This window comes from Gavialis gangeticus, unplaced genomic scaffold (genome assembly GCF_001723915.1).
Source record: "Gavialis gangeticus isolate Ggan-Ray unplaced genomic scaffold, GavGan_comp1, whole genome shotgun sequence".
Taxonomy (NCBI): domain Eukaryota; kingdom Metazoa; phylum Chordata; order Crocodylia; family Gavialidae; genus Gavialis; species Gavialis gangeticus.
The window spans coordinates 16163037-16185819 of NW_017729025.1; the positions used below are offsets into that span (position 1 = coordinate 16163037).

The 22783-nt window shown below is 46.4% G+C and overlaps 1 protein-coding gene across 1 annotated transcript in view; it reads left to right on the forward strand.

The window, feature by feature from the left end:
• Nucleotides 1-22783, forward strand: part of RHOJ (ras homolog family member J) — a 97740-nt gene that overhangs the window by 63498 nt on the left and 11459 nt on the right. Inside the window, exon 2 of the mRNA XM_019518437.1 lies at nt 13210-13268. Within this exon, the coding sequence (XP_019373982.1) occupies nt 13210-13268 (59 nt within the window). The remainder of the gene's footprint in view (nt 1-13209; nt 13269-22783) is intronic.

Here is a 22783-nt window from a genome sequence, read left to right on the forward strand (position 1 = left end):
GAAAAGAATTAAAGAACAGAAATCCCAACCCTTCACTCCCATCACCCCTGCAATCTTCAAGTTTCAAGATTCATGCTATATTATTCAGAAAAATTCCATACAAATTCCAATTCTGTTTCTAAAAATCTCTAAAGGAGTCAGTGAGGGTTCCTGAAAGTAGTAAGTGGGTCAGATCATGAATGTGATATCCCTTTACACTGTCTTATAATCTAAAGTTATTCATTTTTATAAAGCAAAATCCAACAGAGAACCAAAAAGCTTTAAAAGTTGCAATCCTTTAAAAACAATGCCTTTCATAATGACCTCACCACAACATGGGCTGTAAAAAACCCTTTGTCTTGCCACAATTCAAGTAGGACCATAATCATAAGGTAAATGATGAAAAATGAGATGTTTGTACTGTTAAAACAAGGCCCGATAGCTGCTGCTTTCCTGGAGTGTATGGTGCTGTTTTGCATTCTTGAAACCTTAATCATATTTCCCTAATGTTATGGAAAACAGGCCTTTCTGTTCCCTCCCATGCACTTCAAAGCTAGATTTATCTTCCTCAACCTTCCATATCTACCTCCGGTGTCTGTTTCCTTTGTCATCCATGTTGGCAAGCAGAAACCCAATTTCTCTTGAAATGCATTCAGTGATCGTAAAAAGTTCGGCGGAGCAAAATCTTCCATCTGCCCCCGAGCCAGCAGTGCCAGCATCTCTCCAAGACAACCCCGCAGCCCTGACTTGAATCCAGAAGGAAAGCTGAATTCAAGCCCCGCGGCCCTTCATTCCTTAGCTCCTCCACTGAGCCCGTCAGCCCATTAATGCCAACATGCCAGTGATCACTGGGTTGGGGGCACTGAGAACTAGCCAGAGATCTCCACATAATCCTACGCTGGGTAAAGAGGAGCCATCTGTTAGTGAGAGCATGTAGCCATTGCGCTTACAAGTCCCCTGGGACATCAGTGTCTCCTAAGAATTCAATCTGCTAAATCTCCACTTTTATTATCTCATGATATCAGATGCTTGGAATTTAAACACTTTCTGGACTTGTGCTTCTGCAGTGTGTTATTCTCCTTCGCCACCAGCTTTCCCTGTATATTAGCTTGTAAGCAACCCTCAGCAGTTACTGAACACTCTCAGGGGCTTGTCTACAACTACCTTCATGCCATGCCCAGGCCTGCCTCCAAAAAGCCCCCCTGCTCCCTCGGTCTTACTCAGTGCACACCAAATCGCAGAAAGAAGGGATCTTTGCCGGTCTAGAGCACGTGCCCAAGTGCCGTTCTCAGGCAGGCTGGTTGGAGCACACTCAAAGCCAACTACCGTGTCCCGTGTCTGGGATCTGGGTCAGGCTGACGGGAAGTGAGTGGGCGAGATGTGCTTTTCAGAGGCAGAACCAGGGGGGCACAGACAAGCCCAGTGACATCTACCTTATTAAAGGGGCTGCTTTGTGCGGATCACTTGTTCTCCAGCGCTGCCTCCCTGGGGCAAATCCTCTGCTGGTAGAAGTAGGCATGATTCCTCTTCAATGGCCAGATGCCAGTCAGCATGACAGCAGAAAATCAAGGCCTACATTTATACAAGGAAGCAGGGGGCAGACTGTCTGGTGCCGAGCACTTTGCACTCTGCCACCCGCCTAATCCAGCCCTAAAGCCATCTGACCCAGACCAGGGATGATCTTCCCTGCTGGCAAAGAGCCCACACAGGAGCACTTATGCTACTTTCCCTTTCCGGACTGGCTCCCTGTATATTTTCCTAAGCAAGCACAAACAGGATTCCCAGAAACAGCAGCACTTGGTAGCAAGGTAGTAATTGCCCCAGGGGGAGGGGAGGGGGGACAACTCTCTGACATGGCTGGAACATCTGCTGAAAAGTCTCGCAAGGTGCGGTTTGACATGGGTGGAAGCGGAGGGGAAGAGCATGGGTCTGGAGTGGTTGGGGGTCCTTTCCGCTCGCCGTGCTTTTGGAGCTGCTAGAATTTAACTTATTCCAAAACACAAAGCATTTGTTCTTTCAAAATACCTCGGCGAGCTACAGTGAGAGAGCACTTCTGGTAGCAGATGACTCCACAAGAGTACAACGTGTGACAGTCTGTATCAAGTGTCGGCTAGCTGGCACGGCCTCAGAGGAACCACGTTAATTTATACAAGCGGAGACCGCTTTGCTTCAGTGTGGTGGCATCATTTTAGCATGAAGTCCCCAAAGTGATCTCTGGCACTTCATTACTTATATTTCACATCCACATCCATAAGGCCCAGTCATTTGTAAACAGCATTTGTTTTACTTTGCTGCTCCTTTCATTCATGAGATTCATTATTAATCACTGAGTCATGCCCTCCCTTGATAAATACACGCTTGACCTTGCTTTAGGAACGGTTTTCTTCTTGACACACAGCATACCTAGCAAGTTAATCTGCATGTGCACGGATGCTCGTCCACAGACCGGCAGCGTGGGGGGAAAATTAAAGGGGGAATTATTAGCTTCCTGGACTCGCTCCCTCTCTCCCACCCCAGGCAGCGAAACCCACCCTCCATTATGCTTACTGAGCTTTGTGTGCCGTTGTTAGGGAAAGCTCAATTCTCCTTTAGGAGACCTAGGTAACAGCAAACAGTTGATTTAAGTAGCCTCAACTGATCTTACCACTGATAAAAGTGAAAAATGCCGTAACATCTGCTCTTTTGCAGGCCAGGACAGCTGCATGATCAATTAAAATAGGACTTAGCCTCCACTTATCACCTACTGCTTCCTTCCTTATTTCAATTTTCTTCTCCTTTCGAGATTGACTTGAGCCTAAATCTCAGCTACAGAAAAACAATAATTTCTAGATACTGTGCAGCCTTACAGCTGTCTTTAGGAGAACTAAAGATATAGAAGCCTGGTCATTTCCCCACACACTTAGTTTTAGGATTGCACAGGTTCGCACTACGGTCTCAGGCAAAATCTCCACCTCAGTCAGTCTCACTAGGAGAAACAATGCAAAGAGCCCTACTAAGGCATTTACACTCCATCAGGGTTACGGAGAGATCTTCAATTTTGGGACTTACTCTTAGCATTTTGAATGCTCGATGTCTGCAAATGTTTGACACCGGCTCCCTGGCAGATGTTACACTTATGACATGTTTAACCAATTAATCACGTCTTAAGCAGTAACCTGGCCACACGTCCATGCAGTTAACCACACAATAAAACAGGGAATCAGCCACAAAGTGATGACACAAAACATGTGTAATAATTTTGTGGCTGGTTCCGATTGTGCCTTAAACTGAACATGTGGCCAGTGCAATCAGCGCTCCCAGCCTCTGGAGCCCTCCTGAGCCTTGAAGGGCTCCCACGGGCTCCCACAGCCGACAGCACTGATCAGCCGAATGGCACTCCTGGCCACAGGCACCCCAAGCACCTGGCTTGCTGCTTGCCGGTGCAGGGGTAGCCGACTATCATTGCACCGGCAATAGGGCACGATTGGGATGTCGCACCTCTTGCCATGTATGTGCAGCATGGCACGAGGCGTGATTGTTAGGATCATGGATCAGATCCCCTCACACCTTTAACTGAACATCTGTCAGAGGCTCTGAAGTCATTCCTCGGTCTCCTCTGATTTTACAACTGATGAAAGTAATAAAAATGTCCTGGAAATAAGTCCCTCAAATACAAAGATCATTGAGATGAGGCATCAGACCCAGCCAGAAGGCAGATCTGGTGCATTCACCTACATTTCTACAATCACTCTGACAAAACACTCTTCAATACAGTTGTTATTGTTCCTTGATTCCTGAAATCTCATCATCACATTAGTGTTTCCTCTTCACCATATCTTTGCATAATATTCAAATCTCAAGAACAGCCTAGAGACAGGGTTACTGGGACAGCTGGGAATAGTGACAGGAGAACTGGGATTTCTGATACCTATGTACGAGACAAGGTTAGTTTGCTGCGGGACTGATTGGTGCAATTAGTACAGTCATAGGTCACTGGGGCACAGAGGAAATCCTCTGGTGTTAAATTTACAAACAATGAGGTCCATGATTCAGATAAATCATTTCTGCTCTCTATAAATAGCTAGCATCCCAGACTAAGAAGGAGCTGGCTCATGTTTTGAGCATTGCATTTATGCTGAAGGCATCAAGAATTTCCATTCTCTTTCATCCATTTCTGGGCTACATTTATCCTGCTTGATCTAGCTAATCCATCTCCACTGCCTGTGCTTTTTGTCATGTAAGTTGGCCGATAGTGCATTTTGTCTTCTCAGTACATTTCAAACATTTTATAGCATTTGATAGAAGCTGTTTGCAATAAGGTTACAGGACTGGCACCTCTCTTCTGTTAGCTGTCTCTCTGTAGCAAGTACTGAGCTGTGGGGAACCGGGAACAATTTATGGATCCGAGTCTTAGCTGCTAGTAAAATAGAGTGCTATAAAACATGCTGTGTGCAAGGCTCATCGTCTCATGGGGGCTGTGCTGTTTGGATGGAGCCATTTGTATCTGGGAAGCCAATGACAGGGTTGTCATTTGGTGCTGGCCTGCTTTTCTAAGCTGCAATGCAAACTGAGGTGGACACATTTTTCCATTAATTTGGTGAGAATTGTCAAACTCTTACAAATAATTCCAACCTGCCGTGCAACACAGGATGGGTGCTCCTCGTTGCCATTGTATGCCTTGCCTTCTGGTTTCTGGGTCAAATCACGAAGCCTTTCTCTGCAACCATTTGTTAAAAATTGGAAGCTGAGTGCCTCAAAAAAACCACCCAACTCCAAAATCTTTACCCTCAAGAAAAAATACTCCAAATATTGTGAGACTTATGATTAAAAAAAAAAAAAAAATCACAAGACCTGTAAAGGGAACGAACGCAATCTAAAGATTTCCAGCAGGGAACATCAGGTAGGAGTAGGGGGTCAAATGGTGTTGGTAGGCCATGTCAAGCAAGACCATTACTGAAAGATAGCGTCCGATTTTGATGTCTACATTAAAAAGATATTCAACACTTGGAAAGAGGTTTGAAAAGAGCTGAGGAATGATTTTAGGTCTGGAAAATATATCATAAGGAGAAACTTAATAAGCACAGTCTATTCAGTGAAGGCAGATTAAATGAAGGGGATGATATCCTTTCTGGCTTCAAAATCTTGAAATGCATATGACTTGAAAGGTAAAGCAATGAGCACCATTTTCCCCATCAGGCCAAAAGCTATGTTGAGTGGATTCAGCCGTATCTTGGCCCTCGAGGCTTTGCTTCATTCTCACTTCAGGAATTCCCACTTTGGGAAACACACTTTCAATGGTTTTCAAATGTTTTAAATATCAGAGGAAGAAAAGTGTGCGTTGAGTGGAATACAAAATCCATCCTTTGGCGATGCCACAGAAAATGGTGATGCCAGTCTCTCAAAGCTAGCCCAAGACTTTCATTTGAAAGATGTTAGATACCACAGACATGTTATTTGCAGTCTTGACATGAGATGATTACAGGGACAATCCAAGGGAGAGGTTTATTTCAATTTGTAACTAAAATATAGCATTTGTGCCAATTAAAGTGCACACTCAAAGGGAAACCGTGAGTATGTCATTTTGCACTTTAATTGGCCTAAGTATAGTGTTTTTGCTATAAACTGAACTAAATTGCAGGACATAAAGCCACAAGGAGAAAATCAAATTTGCCCATAATAAAGTTGTGTTTATTTTAAGGGATAACAACACTGGGTATGGGCATTACAGATTTCTTGGTTGATTTCTTAGTGGCAATTCAAGCATACTAGTGTAAAGAACAATTGGCGTATTTGACTCACTGAACTATTGCAAATAAATCTTCATGGTTCTCCCACTGGGAGCATGGGGAATCCAAGTACTGCTGCGCTCATCTGTCTCAGATCCATTGGCATTTATGTTTTAATATTGCATTCAGTCCAATAAAACACATATTTATATGGGAGGAAAGAGCAGGAGAAACAAGAGAGAAGACTCTAGTAACACCTCTAAATCATGCATCTGGGCATCAGCAGGCATGAGCGCTCAGATTGGTGTTACACGTTTCCCAAGTGACGGTGGGTAAGTCACCTTACGCCCAGTTTTCTTGTTAACGGCTTCCAGCCAGGACACTCACCTGTAAAACCCTGAGGGACCAACTTGGATGTGCTGGGGACTCACCGTTCTGCTTGAAGAGGCTCCAACCCTTTGAAAAGCAGGCCCCTGGCGGCGCTCATGGGACACCTTAAGAAAATGAGTCAAATGGACTCAGAGGTCACTTGGGAAATGTTACCCAGGAACTTGCCTGTTTCCTCAGCTGCACAAGAAAGGTCACAATATTTCCGCACCAAAAATATGTTCTGAGGTATGATCCAAAGAATAATTGGGGATGGGGGCAGGCAATAGGACACCAGCCCCAGGTAGGGCACCGCTATGGCATCCTCCCTCTAGGCGTGCTTGCAACTGCAGGCACAGGCCTGTGCTGCCCAGACAAAGACGCAGGGCAGGCACATCCCCGTGGCCCAGTAATGCATCTGGGAGAGGAGCAGGGGGGAGAAGAACACCATGGGAGGCACAGCCTTGCACCTAGGTGGGGGGTGGGCCAAATGGGGCACTAGGAATAGCTCTGGGGAGTCCATCCCACTGCCTGTCCCTCAACTGCAGCAGCCTTAAGCCCGTGCTGGTACAGCAGCAGCCTTAGCAGCAGCCGCAGCAGTAGCAGCTGCTGCCCCAAGTGAGAAGAGCTGGAGCAGATACGACTCCTCTCCCTCTTCCCTCGTCCCACCCATCCCTCAGCCCACCCTGCAGTGGTGGTCCGCACTACCACCGCCTCTGCCCTGGGCACTGAAAGAGGTGGCTAACGGCTATGCCTCTGGGGGGATACATTAATACATTTAAAAGTTCTTCAAAGACGGCCGGAAAGTGCAAGAACTGAATTTCCTTTCTATTCCTGGTGAACATTTGAGCTGCTATTAAGCAAGGGCTAAGGAACAGACCATAGTGGTATTTACACATCTAATTTGCACAACAATGGATGGGAGTTAGGCGACTCAACGCTGTTCAAGGTACAGGCCTAGGTGTTTCTGCACCCCCCTCCGCAGATAACATGGTTTCATCATGTCTCAGCCACAGATGGCCTCAGTTAGGTGTGAAACTGGGTGGGGGTAATGTAAGCAGGTCATCTATCCTGTTGCTTTTTGCCAGGGAGTCAACTCCATGATTCGTTTCGCAGACCATTCCGATTTCCACAAAACAAACTTGTCTTTAATGAAATCAATCAAACCAAACCAGGATCCTTTGTCCTCGCTGGGCCCCCTTTCACTCTGGCTTACAGATACAAAGATCGTGAGGGGCTGGAAGGGACCTTGGAAGATCATCGGCTCCAGCCCCCCTGCACTAGGCAGGAAAGACAACTGGGGTCTTCTCTTTACAGCAAGCTTTACACCCCTCACAGCTTGCGTCCCTCTCCCCCTGCTCTCTCTCCTGAGAGCTTTCTAAAGATCCCGGGGGGACACTCCCTCATTAGCAACGTGCCTCACATCTGAACAGAGCTGTTAGTAGCAGGGATGTGCTGCAAGAAAAGGGCTCTGACAAAAATGCCCCAAACTCACTTGTGATCAACCCCGAGTCGACAGAAGGGAGGGGTGTTTTCCCATGCAAGTCTAAGCACTGTCCTTTTCCAAATTCCCTGAGCTTCTACATATAAAAAGTTTAAAAATGCCAAAAATGGGGGGGGGGGAAGTGTTCTGCTGTGGGTCACACAATATGTTCCCTTCAATCACAAAACCATAATTTTTGTGTTCACCAGAATAAATAAATGGTTCGCCTGAACCCCAAACAGGATGGTTTTTATGATTAGTTTTGGTTTGGGTTTGGCCACCGGACACTTGCATAACTCAGCTTCTGACCATCCATCCCTGCTAACCTCATTTCCCAGTCCTAGCATGGCATTTGCTTGACTCATAGCCAAGAAGCTGATGTAGTTTCATGCGAGGATTTAGCTTGGCTAGTTCCCCCCAACCACATGCTAATGCCAAAATTAGGAGTTCAGAGCTGTCTTACAAAGCTGAGCACAAGCTGAAGGCAAGAACTGAAAAATAACAGCTCTCACCTGAGTGGGCCCATATGCACAAGCGGCTTTTCAAGTGACAAGGCATAATGCAATAAAACTGTCCATCTGAGTAGTTCCAAGAGTTTAGCAAACCAAATTCAATGGAGAGACTAAAGTCTACTGAGAGTGGTCAAAGGCAACTTTGATCTTCTGTTTGTCTTCCTGACCAGCCCTAAAAGACTTGCTGTACTTTGGATTTCTATTACAAAGCTGTCACAGCCTCTAATGGATGGGAGACAGGAAAATACTTTCCTCATGGGCAGTTTAAGCCATAACTGCAAGATTTTTTGCATCCGTCTCTCAAGTGCTGGCCTCTATTAGAAAAAATGATACTGGACTGGATAAACTGTTGCTCTGCTCTGGTATCATATGAAACAGTTCCTGTTTCCCATGCGTATATTAGTTAGAAGTTTAGTAAAACCTCTTCAAATTGTCTTTGCTTCCATGCACACCTCTCCCAAGCCGTGAAAAACTCACTGAGATCTATGATTCTCTCCTTCCGACTTGCAAGCAATTTGAGCTATGAAACCTTCATCTGATGTTACAAATGACACTTGTGTGCAGATGTCAGCAGACATCCTGCATCGCCCTTTTCCTGGTAAAGCCAATGGGCCTTTTGAAAGATAAGCTCCATTTTTAATAATGGCAACAAGGGCGACAACCCCAGGTGGCTTTTGCCATGAGGAAATGACCCACAGGAGAGGAGACAGACCTCACTGAAATATAGCTGGGGAGTGCTCAGAAGGGGCATTACTGACCTGGATAGGTACATGTCAGGCAATTTTAGCAATACAAATTTAAAGGGGAAAAAAATCACAATACTATCACAGGGAACCATAGCACCTACAGATTGTTCTAATAAAAATGTGGAGCTCCCAAGTAATATTTTAGGCAATATGTAGCAACATATGCCATACCAGAGACCCAGACTGTATGCACTTCTTCTGACAGTGAGAAGGGGGATACTGCCATCCTATTACATGGTCTAATGCAACCAGAGACTAAATCATAGAAGGGCTCAGTCATATTCTGCCCAAAAGCAACCTCTGTGTTAAAGGATATATCTTGATGCTTAATTAATTGAGCCAGTAATCTAAAAGACCTCTGTTGACCAAGCCTATTATCTCAAAACTGTACATACTGTGTAATCGTCATGGTTTGGCCGGAATGGGTAGTGAATGACAATGAACATTAGGTGATCCTTTGCTCATCTCAAATGGTTATGAATCTACTGGTCGTGTTTGTGTGAATCAGCCTGCATCACATCTGATGCTTTGATGGCAATTCCATGCTGTGGTATGAAATGCTGGAGTCATTGGGGATGGTAGAAGCAACTGTGGTGCAAGAACAATACTTGTGTACACTGCCAGGGGCATGCTGGCCACTAACAGGGCTTGTAAATCTGCCAAAGCAGCTGCAGTCAAAAACATGTTCTGCTCACTATGGTCAATGATATGACTTATCAGTCTATGAGCGCAGACACACAGAATAGTCTCTCGTAAGGCATATTGACCAGCTTGTACCAGATGCTATGAGATCTTCACTGACCAAACTCTCCTCTGCTGAGTGAGCCTCATGGAAGCTCTAGTAGCAATACATCATGACCTAGACATCACGCACCAAGAGCCAGAAGGCATCCCAGTTTTACTGACTTGCTAGTGATCTGGCAGCATCCGAGCCTGGGAGCAAAGCCAGAGTACCAGGTACGGCAGGAGGCAGACAAGGTATGGCAGGATACCTGCACAGTCGTTTCAACAGAGCTGTACCCAGAGAGGGAGGACTATAAAACAGACTGGGAATGTGCACGATATATTCAGATCATGAGCAAACATTTAAGGAAGCCTCAGCAACTAGTGATACAAGACTGTGGTTCAACTGGGGAGAAATTAGAGAAAGGAAGTGAGAGGGTCACTGTAGTGTAGTACATGGATCTGCCACCAAATCAGTATGGACAGTCACTAGGATTGAAACAGCAAAAACATTTGTCTTCCTGGGCAGGTTGTATGATTTTTTTCAAGAGCCTTAAGGCACACGTCTATATTGCTTTCATGGCACACGCTCTGCTCACCCACTCTCAGCCCATACGTACCAAACCCAGAAACAACCTCCTCTTCCCCCACACCGCTTGCACAGGCAGCAAAAACTGGGATCTTGTGAGCACTGCAGGGGGAGAGGAAGATGCCCTTAGGGACATGTTGTTGCACCATTTCTGGGTTTGGCATGTGCAGAGTGGGACTGTGCTTCTTAGTGACATTTGGGAACACCGCAGAAATGGTACTAGACTAAAAGGTCTGAAGGCTTCTCTAAGTTAGGCAAGCACTGTGTCCTGGATCCAGAGGGCCCCAGCACTCCCCACTCATAGACATGTTCCAGACCCAAGTCCATAGACATGTTCTAGGCCCAAATGTTCAACGGCGAGGTTACCCCGGGCTTGTCCCCAGTGCCCAAGCTTGAGTCCTCAGTTTCCGGCATACCTGAAAGCAGTCACTAGGAAAGTCTGGAGCAGCCTGATGAGCATCTGGGCCTGAAGTGCATCAGTGGATTCGAGAGGGTAGAATATGAACAGGGCATGCTCACGCCTGACATGCACAGGACTAGTCACAGGCACTGCATGGAGTAAGGACCATTAGTCAGTATAGCTACACTAAGATATTATACCAGCAAAGCGTATGTAGTGCACACCCAGTGCATGGGCAAAACTGCTTTTTATTAGTATAACTTATTTCAGGCTCTACCTCCCCTCCCACCCAAGTCAAATGCAATATATTAGAAAAACAACCCTTTGCATCTACAGCAGGACACCAGCACGCTTCTGTTGGTCAGCGGGCTCCCCTCATCCATCTATAACCAACAAAACAGGCCCAGCGAAACTCAGTAGGGCAGACCAGACCTGGTTGCAGTGACTTTCAGCAGGAATTTGGATCCTCAGTAACTAAAGCATTTCTGGACAGTTTAGTTCCTGCCAATATGCATCAGATTCCTTTTCCACTTTGGCAACATTTCTATAGCTCATCATGCCAGAACTGTATTATGGAGCTGAAGAGAAAAATCATATGGCTCTGCAAACAATCAGCAGGCCAACTTACCTGCTTCCCTGCAAGATAATGGCTGGAGTGAGTCACATGAGGTCTGTGGTTTTTGTAGGGAAAAGCAATAAATAACATGGTGGAGCTGGCCTACAGCTGGTATGTCTTCATCGTTTCATAGTTGTTAGGGGCTGGAATGGACCTTGCAGATCATTGGGTCCAGCCCCCCTGCACTTGGGCAGGAAAGACCGCTGCATTTCAGAGGCTATTTAAGTCCTAAATACACCACTGAACCCAAAAACATCACCTGCATCTGGCTAGCTCTGCTCAGACGATGCAAAACAGCTGGAAAACTGTCCGGGCTGGGGATTTCTCTTGTAGGGGGGATTCCTCGGTCCCATCAAGTCAATACAGACAGCTCTGCTCCTGCCCTCCCAACGCAGGGACATTCAAAGGTGGGGCAGTGGCAGTGGCAGTGGAGGTACGGGCTGAAGTGCCCTGCACACCCATGAACCAAGGCTGGCCCAGCAACCTCTGGGGACTTTTTCTAGAGGTTGAGGATGCTTTAAGTCACTCTGAGCCATACTCTCCACCAGCTGCCCCAAATGCAGGGGTGTAAAATGTCTCTAAGCCACTTCCTTCAATCCCCCACCTCCAGCACCTGTGGCAGGCACAGCTTAGCTGGAACTAAGGATCTGACTCTTACTGTTGCACCAGTGTGTTGCGCTTTCTTTTCAGCTGTGGGTTGGGTGGCCAGTTTTTACTCTGTTTATCCCTTATCCAAATGACTAGATAGTTGTGTGAGCTCTTACACCTGCTGAGTGATCGGCCTGTCCAGCCGCACCAGTAGAGTTGCTCCATGTAACAGATTCTGCACAGAAGTGTCCTCCCCAGAAGTGACCATTCGTTTCTGTAGTCGTGCGGTGCTTTCCTCAGCAAAAGACTTCTCCCGTCAACTTGGCAGCCAAGGCCTTTAAATGTTTTCAAGCCCCATGCTTTCCCACCCCTAACGCTTAACCTTTCCAATTCTCATTAATAGCTGACAAAGTCAGCAAATACGCATCCAAGTCAGCCTTCCCCAGCTACACCTCTGCATTCATCTGGGCCTTTTAACCCAAGTGCTCCGAGACACACTAATATCCTATGTGCCCAGTGAATAATTTTAAGCAGTATTATTATGAGCAGTCTAATATGACTCTCCTGATACACATTTAGCATCATTTCCCATTGAGTAATGGGGACTGGGGTTTGGGTTTTTTTCCCAGTTCACTCCCCTTCCATTAAACTTTAATGATTGGGGCATATTAAACAGATCACTAAACTCCACCGAAGCCGCATACATTTTTAAGTAAAATTAGAGTGATTTGATCTCTGCAATCAATAAGGAATTTATCCAAAATCTATTGAATTCAATAAGAGTCTTTTTATTGATTTCACCAGGCTTTGTATGAGGCCCAAAGTGGATTCAACTATTGGAGTATTTTGCTGAATTATAGCAACAATCAATCAATAAACCTTCCTTATTTCACTTGCTAAGAAAGCTGGTGAAAACGCTGCGCTACAGCTCCAAGTTATACAGGAAGCACTAGCATTTAGAGCAGTGTCACAGCATCCACTCAAATGGCACAGCGCCCAACGGCAGCGCACAAAGGTAATGCACTGATGCTGATGCCTAGTGAATATTACTCGGTCCCAAATACATCGTTGTTTCATAGCACTGGAATGAAGATAGGAAAAAGGCTCTGAACACAGCCTGCACTGAGACTAGACATAACCCAAACAGACCCAGTGGGGAGGAAGGGTCCCCCTGCTAATGTCTAGCAGGTATCAGCTGGTGGTCTTAGAGACATTAGCACATGTCCTTAGATCTCCGGATACCCAAACAAAACCCAATTCGCATCTTGTCTAGCTGTTAAGAAACAAGAGCTCAGCTCAAACCATCTGCTTTTGCTGTGCCGTTACATTGCCTTCATTTGGGGAGGATTCTGCCGACGTACAGTAGGATGCACATTGTAAGGCACACGCTAATCTGCCTCGCATAAGGGAGTGTTGGCACGCAAGGATTAAAGCATGTAAAATCATAACCACTGGCTGGCACATGCACCTCACAAATAACCTGTGTTGCCTCTCTCTTCCAGTAACTGTGACTGTCGGAGGAAAGCAGCACTTGCTGGGACTATATGATACCGCAGGACAGGTACATTATTTTTATTTTGAAAGCTTCTTTCCCTCGCTGATTTCTATTATTAACTCTTCTTTACAAAAATTAAGGAGCAGGGCTATTTTGTGATGGCTGCACTGCTACTCCCCACCTTTTTTTCCCCCATCATACCATTTTCATCAAGGCTCATGAGGCATGGATTGATTTTTTTTCCTTCCCAAAAAGAAAATTCAACCTACATTATTCAATCTTTTGTATCACCAACCTTATTACAGCTGCAGAGCTCTGCTTTAAAAAGGAATCAACATTTATGAACAGTTAACACACAATGGCAGCTGAGATAAAGCTGATAATTCTTACCCCAAGTATAGGACATCAATATATCTCATGCAACCACATGGTAACACTTGAAAACCATTGTCTTCTAAATATCAGCTGCTCTCAGTAAACTCCAACACACACCTTGTTTTGCAAAACCCGTTCTTACTATACAGTTTTCCACATCTACATCCAGCTAAAACTTACATGAAACAACTGAGGTGGCCTTCAGCCTATTGTACTTTGTCTTAAACCTCTTCTTTTTAAGAAAACTTTTCCTAAGCAACCTGTTCTTAAGAAACATGTAACCACTCCATCTCCTGACTTCTCTGTTCCCTCCCCTAGACAAGTCACAAGATACCACCACTATTTCAGCACAACAATCATACACATGATTAATTTATACCAAGGGTGTCAAATATACAGCCCACTGAGCCACATCATCTTGCTCTCAGCGCTGATCCTTTTACGGGGCCAGCCCAGGCCTCTCCTTCTTCCCCTCCACAACATACTGGATCCTGAACCATACAGTCCCAGACCAACCAGAGCATACACTGGATCCAATGTAACAGGGAGCAGGAGCTCCATGAGTTCCCTGCATGCTGGATCTGGCACCCATGCTGCAGGTCATTCCTGAACAGGCTGGAGTAGACGCCATGACCCAGACTGGCACTGGATCCAGTGTGTGGGGTGGGAACATGTCCATAGGCCTGTTCCTCCAGCCCATGGACTGGTTCTGGGCAACTCATCTGCCCTACAGGGCCCGTTTTATATTACAAGGCATTTTGTCCATCCTGAATTGGTCCATCCAATTTGGTTTTAAATCACACCTGCAATTAAACAAGTGCAACTTTCTCATAGAAACAAATTCTGAATCATTAACATTTCACTAACAGTTTAGGAATCTGTTCTTGACGTTAACTTGCCTGAAATGACAGCATTGGACATGGGCCAATGTCACTGAAATGACTGGAAAAACTTCTACTGATTTCAGTGACCGCTGGATCATGCCCTAGATTAGGCCACACTTTTGACTACAGCCAGGTGAGCACTGTCCACTGGAAAATGCATTTCCATTTCGGAATATCAAAGGAACCATTTCATTTGGTTGGTAGAAATATTTAAATATCAGCATACTTGATTTTGCTGAACTGGCTCATTGTTAATCAGTTCAACAAACCTTATACTATAGCTCCCTATTGACAGGTTGCCTTAGGGATGTTACAGTCTGGGTTCCAGTTCTCTCCTATGAGCTTGGCTCCTGGAAGATTAAAGTCTTGGCCCATAACTCAATGCAGATTTCCTTCTGATCAAGTTTCACGGTGCATCTTAATAACATGGTTCTTGGTGCATGATGGAAGACACTGTTCAGCGCCAGGAGCTTGGCTGATGAAAGAGGATGGGGGCTCCCAGACTCCTATGAAGCAACACAGCTCAGGGTTGCATGATGTTGAATGGGCTCAAAACAAGTATGTTGTGCCAGTTTGGGAACCCAAAAAAGAAATATTTTAATTTCAAGAATGTTTCATTTTGATGTTTCTCAACTGCCATTCTTCAGGATTTCTGTTCCACCAACAAATGTCCGTATTTCAATGTTTCATCTTCTGGGAAATGAAAACAAAGGTTGAAACGTTGGAATTTCCCTACCCGCATCAGTATGTTCTTCTAACCATGAATCCTTTGCATGGATGGCATCAGGGTATGTACTTCCCTAGCGGGTCCACCAAAATATGAATCTAGATTCAGGGCAAGACACAAGGTCTATTAGGACGAGTTCTTACATATCCTTACTACTGGCATAAAAAGGGTAGTACATGGAGTAGACACTACGGTAGACAGACTCTTCTACAGCATGCACCAGAGAGCAGAGGAACTACATACGACACAGAAACAGGACCGTCACTGCAGGAAGCGCGGCACCCAGAAGCAGACACTTGCAGGATTTTGTCCTCAGTGGCTTTGCTTTTGTCTTCTCTTTGTTTTGTCTAGTTTATTCCTGACGCACTGGCTGCTCCCATTTCTGGAGGAAGTTGCAATTATCTAGTGACGCCTGTAGAAGTTAGTTTTATTGAGGTTAAGATGATTGGTTGGTTGCCTTTTTTTTTCCTTTTTCCCTTGGGTTCCACAAATAAATCATCTGAAAGGCAACAATAAAGAGAGCTAGTATGACATGAGCTACAGCCATTAGGCATGACAGGATGTCCGAACACAGTGAGACAAACCATGAAGCCCACTGCACAGATATAGCCTCACTCTTGCACGTACTTAAAGGCAATGTAGGACCAGCGGTGGGGCAGGGGGCTAGAATTAAGTCACTCGACTTGTATTCCCAGCTCCACTAAGCTACTGTATGACCATAGGTGGGTCCCTTCACTGTCATATGCTTCAATCTCCCCTTCCACTTTTTACCAGGCTGCTCTATTTATAATGTCGGGTCCTTGGGGCAACGATCAGCTCCAACTGCATGTGTATTGCCTCGCAATATAGCGGTCCCATGTTGTGGTCAGAGTCTCCAGGCGCTATCAAGATGCAAATAATCCACAAAACAACAGATCGCATAATTGAACGCGTCATTCAAGGACGTACACATAAAATCACTTAATTTACACGCCCAAACAATAATTTGCACAAAGGTAGGATTCTGGGGGCACGCACGTATTGCACAATTCAGTAGTAGCATTGCAGGGCTGGGAAAACATCTGGCCAGCGTTTTATTCGTGGCTCCAGATTTGCCAGTTCTGTCATCAGACGAATGCCAAACCTCAACGTTATGTTGTATGGGCATATGGGTGTGTACGGGCAACTCCTCCACGTGTCATCTCTTTTGACAACACTTCCTTTCATTTGCTCTCCTGAGCCAAAATGAAAACATGAAGCTGTGACACTCACTGACAGACACATTTCCCCCGCCACACACTCTGTGACAATCATTTTGCCCTCTCCAGCGATCTTGCTCACATTAGCCAAGGCATGCCTGCCTTCAAGTGACGCTCATCAACTATAACTGACTTGTCAGAATCATTTTCATTTTAAATTTCAGTCCAGAGGACACAGTCACTGAGTCAAGACGTTACGCAGCATGAATCACTTTGTGATTAATAGATCGTATCTTTGCAGCGTCTGGAAAGTTGATCTTTCCCACGTGCCCCAACTGTAATGACAGCTCCTATGGGTTTTTCCCCCTCCTCCTTGGATGGTGTGGCTTTCCAAAGGCATGGACGTGAAGTCATTGCCAGAAATAACGCTTGGCATGACTGTGCAATAAAACATATGCTAATGAAATAACAATTGAAAAAATATATCCCCCTGCAGCATCACCCCAGGCAGCCGGAGGAAAGATCTAGCAGCGGGGCCTCGCATCGTGGGCACTTAGTTTTCTGCATCAGTGGGACAAACAGTCCCAGAAAAAAAAATGTTCCCAGAGCCAGGCTCTGTAACAGCATGCTTTGAAGGCATGACACTGAAGGCGGAGATAGGGGACAGAGGGAAGGTAGAGGAAGCAGCAGCATGACAAAAACAACAAGCCCTGGAGGGCTTTCCGTTTCTGAGCATAACCAGCTGCACGATGAAACGTGCATGAGCAGCAGTCACACTGTTTTCTGCAGCCTCCTCACCCTCAGCTTATGCCTAAGCAGAGCCCAGCAATACTCAAACTGGCTCTGCCCCTTTCTACCCGGGGCCAGTCAAAGTGCAGCCATAGTTTCATAGTCTCATAGTTTCAAGGGTCAGAAGGGACCTGAGCAGATCATCAAGTCCGACCCCTGCCATGGCAGGAAAGAGTACTGGGGTCAGACGACCCCAGCAACATGATTGTTGAGCCTTGTCCTAAAGACCCCCAAGGTAGGAGCCAGCACCACTTCTCTTGGAAGATGGTTCTAAATCCTAGCCGCCCTGACCGTGAAGTCGCGCCTCCTGATATCTAGCCTAAATCTACCCTCTGCCAGCTTGTGACCGTTATTCCTGGTCACTCCTGGCAGTGCTCAGGGGAACAGGGACTCCCCCAGTGCCTGATGATCTCCCCTGGCTAGTTTGTAACAGGCCACTAGATCCCCCCTCAGCCTTCTCTTGTGGAGGCTGAACAGGTTCAGGTCCCATAACCTCTCTTCGTAGGGCCTGCCCTGCTGCCCCCTGACCATGTAAGTGGCCTCCTCTGGACCCTCTCCATGTTGTCCACATCCCTCCTGAAGTGGGGCACCCACAACTGGACGCAGTACTCCAGCTGCGGCCTGACCAGTGCCGCATAGAGGGGGAGGATCACCTCCTTGGACCTGCTCGAGATGCATCTGTGGATGCATGACAAGGTGCGGTTGGCCTTCCTGACTGCATCCCCACACTGCCAGCCCAGGTTCATCTTGGCATCAATGATGACTCCAAGATCCTTTTCTGCCTCTGTACTGATGAGAAGGGAGTTCCCCAGCCTGTAGGTATGGTGCCGGTTGTTCCTCCCCAGGTGCATCACCTTGCACTTGTCAGTGTTGAGTCCCATCCTATTCTCATCTGCCTACCCTTGTAACCTGTCTAGGTCCGATTGCAGCCTATTCCTCCCTTCTAGCATGCCCACATCCCCCCACATCTTAGTGTCATCAGCAAATCTGAACAGGGTGCTTTTTACCCCCTCATCCAAGTCGCTGATGAAGATGTTGAACGGTGCGGGCCTGAGGACCGAGCCCTGGGGGACCCCACTGGCCACATCCCTCCAGGTCGAAAATGACCCATCCACCACCACTCTCTGGGTACACTACCATCCACTACCATCTCTCAATGAACCATATTTTCATAGGTTTCATAGACATTAGGGCTGGAAAGGACCTTGCAAGATCATCGAGTCCAAGCCTCTGCCCCAGGGGCAGGAAGTCTGCTGGGGTCAAATGATCTCAGCAACATAAACATCCAAGTGTGATTTAAAGGTGTCCAGAGTAAGTGCTTGCACCACTTCCGAGGGGAGTCTATTCTACACTCTGGAGACTTCGACAGTAAAGAAGTTTTTCCTTATGTCCAGTCCAAATCGGTCTTCCAGCAGTTTGTTCACTCCCTTGGGGAGTCCTGGTGAACAGACGCTCTCCCAGTTACTGGTACACACCCCTAATATACTTATAGGCCATCACCAAGTCCCCCCCTGAGCCTTTGCTTTTCCAGGCTGAAGAGTCCCATGCCGCTCAGCTTTTCCTCATAAGACTTGTTCTCTTGCCCTCTGATCATGCACGTGGCTCTCCTCCAGACTCTCTCAAGCTTCTCCACATCCTTCCTAAAGTGCAGAGCCCAGAACTGGACGCAGTAGTCTTGCTGCAGCCTCACCAAACACAGCGGGAGGATGACTTCCTGGGTCTTGCTTGAGATGCATCGATAGATACAAGCCAGGGTTTTGTTGCTGCGGCATTGCATTGGTGGCTCATGTTCTTCTTGTGGTCAGTCATGACCCCCAAGTCCCTTTCGGTCACGGTGCTAGTACCGCTGAGCCTATAATTATAATGTGGATTTTTTTTCCCGCCCCTGAAGGTGGAGCATCTTGCATTTCTCAGTGTTGAACACGATCAGGTTTTGATCTGTCCACCTTGCAAGCCTGTCGGGGTCAGCAAGGACACACTAACCCCCTTTAGCTACCATGCCAGGGACCAAAAGGGTGTCCCACACTCCAAGGTGGTCAGACCAGTCACATTATGAGAGAGTCAGACTGTAAGCTAGGTGGTGTTTGGGACATTTGCTCTAGAATCAGCAGTTGACTCAATGTCTGAGCTCCACTGAAGTCAGGCCGCTGGCACTCCCTTCATCACAAATCACTGCCAGGGAGATAGTATGTTCCAGCCCACCCACTCAGCCACATTGCACAGGCCCTGAGGGCTCTTCTAGGGGCCCTTTAATAGATATCAGGACACTTTACCAAGTAGGTCAGGTTCATAACTCCCATTTTACGGATGGGCACATAAAGGCAGGGGGTTGAGAAGCAACTTGGCCAAAGTGACCCAGCAGATTTGGAATGGAAATAAAACCCTTTATCATCCAACAAGCTACGATCTCAGAACATTGTTTCCCGTTTTTATTACAAGAGTCCTATCAGAGACAAATGATTTATAAAATAGGTCATGAGTCGGCAATCCCAAGGCAAGCTCATGAAGGGACATGGTGGTTGTACCCTCAAGGCCCAACAGCAAAGCTAAAGAGAGTGTTTGTTTGTCGGTAGAGGGAGGGTTCAGAAGCTGTTTCCTGTTTCGCCATGGGGTCATAATGTGGGGAAGTGTGAGATCCACTGTGTTATGTGGCCAATAAGAGCCTGCACACATTTACAACCCTGAAATAAACACATTCTTACATGCCCTGTATTTGAAGACATAAACCAACTAGGATCTCTGACTACAGAGGCATAGGGACTGCTAGACTGAATCAGACCCAGCTAGTCTAATATCCTGTCTGGCCCGAATGGCCAAAACCACATGCTTGAGAGGACCATGTAAGAACCTCAGTGATGTGGGATAATCTGCCTCCTATACTCAGTCCCACCCAGGTTTAGCAGTGACTGGCTAAAGCCCGGATGCACAAGTTTGATATCTCATTTAGAGATAGGAATGATAACAGCTTTGGATATTCCTGATATCCATATAAATATATAAGCCCTTTCTGAATCTTATTTAGTTCTTAGCCTCAATGGCTTCCTTTGAATGCAAAACTAACCCCATGTGTAGGATATTCCATAATAGCTCATTGTATCGTCTTCTCCGGGAGCAGCTCTTAGACTCGTAGGATCCAGGCAGGGCTGGAAGGAACCTCGTAAAGTCTAGTCCAGCCCCCTGCTCGAGGCAGGAACATCTGTGACTAAACTGTTCCAGGCAAGTGCCTCGTAGGGATGCTGTCAGAGACCGGAGGTGAACCTCATCTAGTCTGGCCATTCCTATGGTCCCCAGAGGGAACAGGCTAAGAAGGAAGCCCCAAATTAACTCTTCCCGTGATGTGCAAGCTTAACTTCCGTGCTCCTCATTGGCAGCCCACACTGACATGCTGACAATGTGTATTGATCCTCGGATGTGGCGCATAGCTCTCCTCTCCCGCCGCACTAATAGCCTATGTCACGTCCTGTGCTGCTAACACAAAATGAGAACAGTCCTGATAAGGAATTTTCTGAGAGCCGCAAAGCAGCCGGCAAAAAAATTAAATGAACGCTTCTGAAAGTAGCTGTCACCTACATACAAAAGGTTCGTGCCTTTTAGTGTGCTGTTAAAATTACAAGCTAAGTTTCCACCCTTCTAAACAGGCAAGTCCCCCATATTTTAAATAGATGTATTTAGCAATTTATTTGCAAGAGCCCTTATGACACTACAACGAGTGTCTGCTGCCACCTTGTGGGTTTACATGGGATCTGCTTTGTAACTACAAGACTAACCTGAAAGTATGAAGTGATTTGCCAGCCGCTAAGTGCCAGCCCATGTGCATTGCATGATTTAATCTTTGAAAAGGCATCAGCTTTGATGGTCTGGACCTAAGGGGCTTCATGGGGTAAAATAATATCATGCCGTCAGGCAGCAGAAGGCCAGACTTCAAGTAGCCGCATCACACCCCTCCAGTCAACTCAGAATTCAGCGTTCAGCGTTATCAAATTGTTCCATTAATCCAATTATGCAGCTCCATTTTGGACTCTTCACTGCATCTAATGGATGTGTCTTGTTATCTTCAAAGCCTTGAAAGATGCACTTCTCCTTACCTTATCTCTTATCACTTCACCCTCTCTGCTCCCACATCAATACCAGTCTTGCTGTCTCATTTAGATGATTCCACCAATCTCTTTATATTTTCTTCCACATTGTTTGCTACACCTCTTCCATGAGCCAGTATGCCAAACCGTTTCCTTCTCATCATTCAAATACTTCTTCAAATCTATGCCTGCTACAACATCTACAAGAAGTTAGTTAGAAGTGGTTAGCTGTGTTAGGCTCAAGTTAGACAGAAGGCAGGGCAGGGCGATACCTTACAGATAATTCATTGAGAGAAGGAGGTTTCATTGGCCACTGCCTACTTTGTCAGATGCTTTGAATCTGCACAAAATCGCATTTGATTAAGTTGGCTGTAGCCTACAAAAGGTCAAGCCTCTATTAACAAGTTAGTCTATGGGGATGCCTGAACACGAGCCAGGAGGCTGCTCTGACATGCTGTAATTACAGTGCCTCAGAGTAGGCTTGAATAACCAAGTCTGCTGGCGTGTGATAATTACTGCACTCCAGCAGCCTTCACGTCTCATGTATCAGCATCCCCATGCTTCAAAATGACGGCAGGAGCACTTTAACTAAAGCTCATTCAACGAGCTTTAAAGACAGTCCCCTGGATGCCATTTTGAAGGGCAGGGACGCTGATACACAAGACTCTCTCAGAGCCCCCCACCACTGCTCCCAGAGCACATGTAAAAGCTCCCTAAGGTTCTGCTCTTCTGGGCCTATGAAATTAGCCAGTTATGCTGATTTGGAGAGGGAGAGGGGCTCAAAACTCTACCAGATTTTCCCAATTACACACTTGCATACATCCCCAAGGGGGAAACAACCTTGATGAATAACATCGGCAAAGTAGTCAGAGAGAAACTTGTCCAACAGCAGAAGAAGGTTTTTAAAGGAGGACATAGTCTAACTAGAGCTGGTTAGGATTGGCAAAGCAAAATTCGGAAAGACATTGGGAAGAATCAAGAAATTGATAGAGGAGCCAAGGAAATTCCTTGCTGAGTATCATGTCATACAGTCACGGTTAAACCCTACCAATACCAAGGCTTGGCCACATCAGCTGATGCAATGGTAAACCCAACTCATCCTTGTCTACATTGACTGTAGAGTCATGACTCATGCCATACTTCAGGCATTGGCAGCTTATGGCCTCACAGCCTGGATCTGGCCCACAGAGCCATTTTATCCAGCCCCCAGAGCCAAGCCCAGGGATTTCTCCAGCTTTTCAGCAGCAGTGGGCTTTGCCCATGTGGCACCACTCCTGCGGGGGAGAGTGGTGACTGCAGCTGTGGCTGAGGCGATAGCAGTGGAGGCCAGTTTGCAAGCAGCCCGCTCTCAGAGTGGGACCCCATTACAGCACCTGCTCTGCCCAAAACACTGCTGGCCTCTGCCCTGCTGAATCCCTGCAGCATCTCGTAGCCCTGCCGTAGCACAGCCTGAAATAAACCACTCTCAGCAGAGCTGGGCAAGTAATGTAGTTTTCAGGTCCACGGAACAACATAAAGATGAAAGAAAATAAATAAAATAAAATCATTTTGA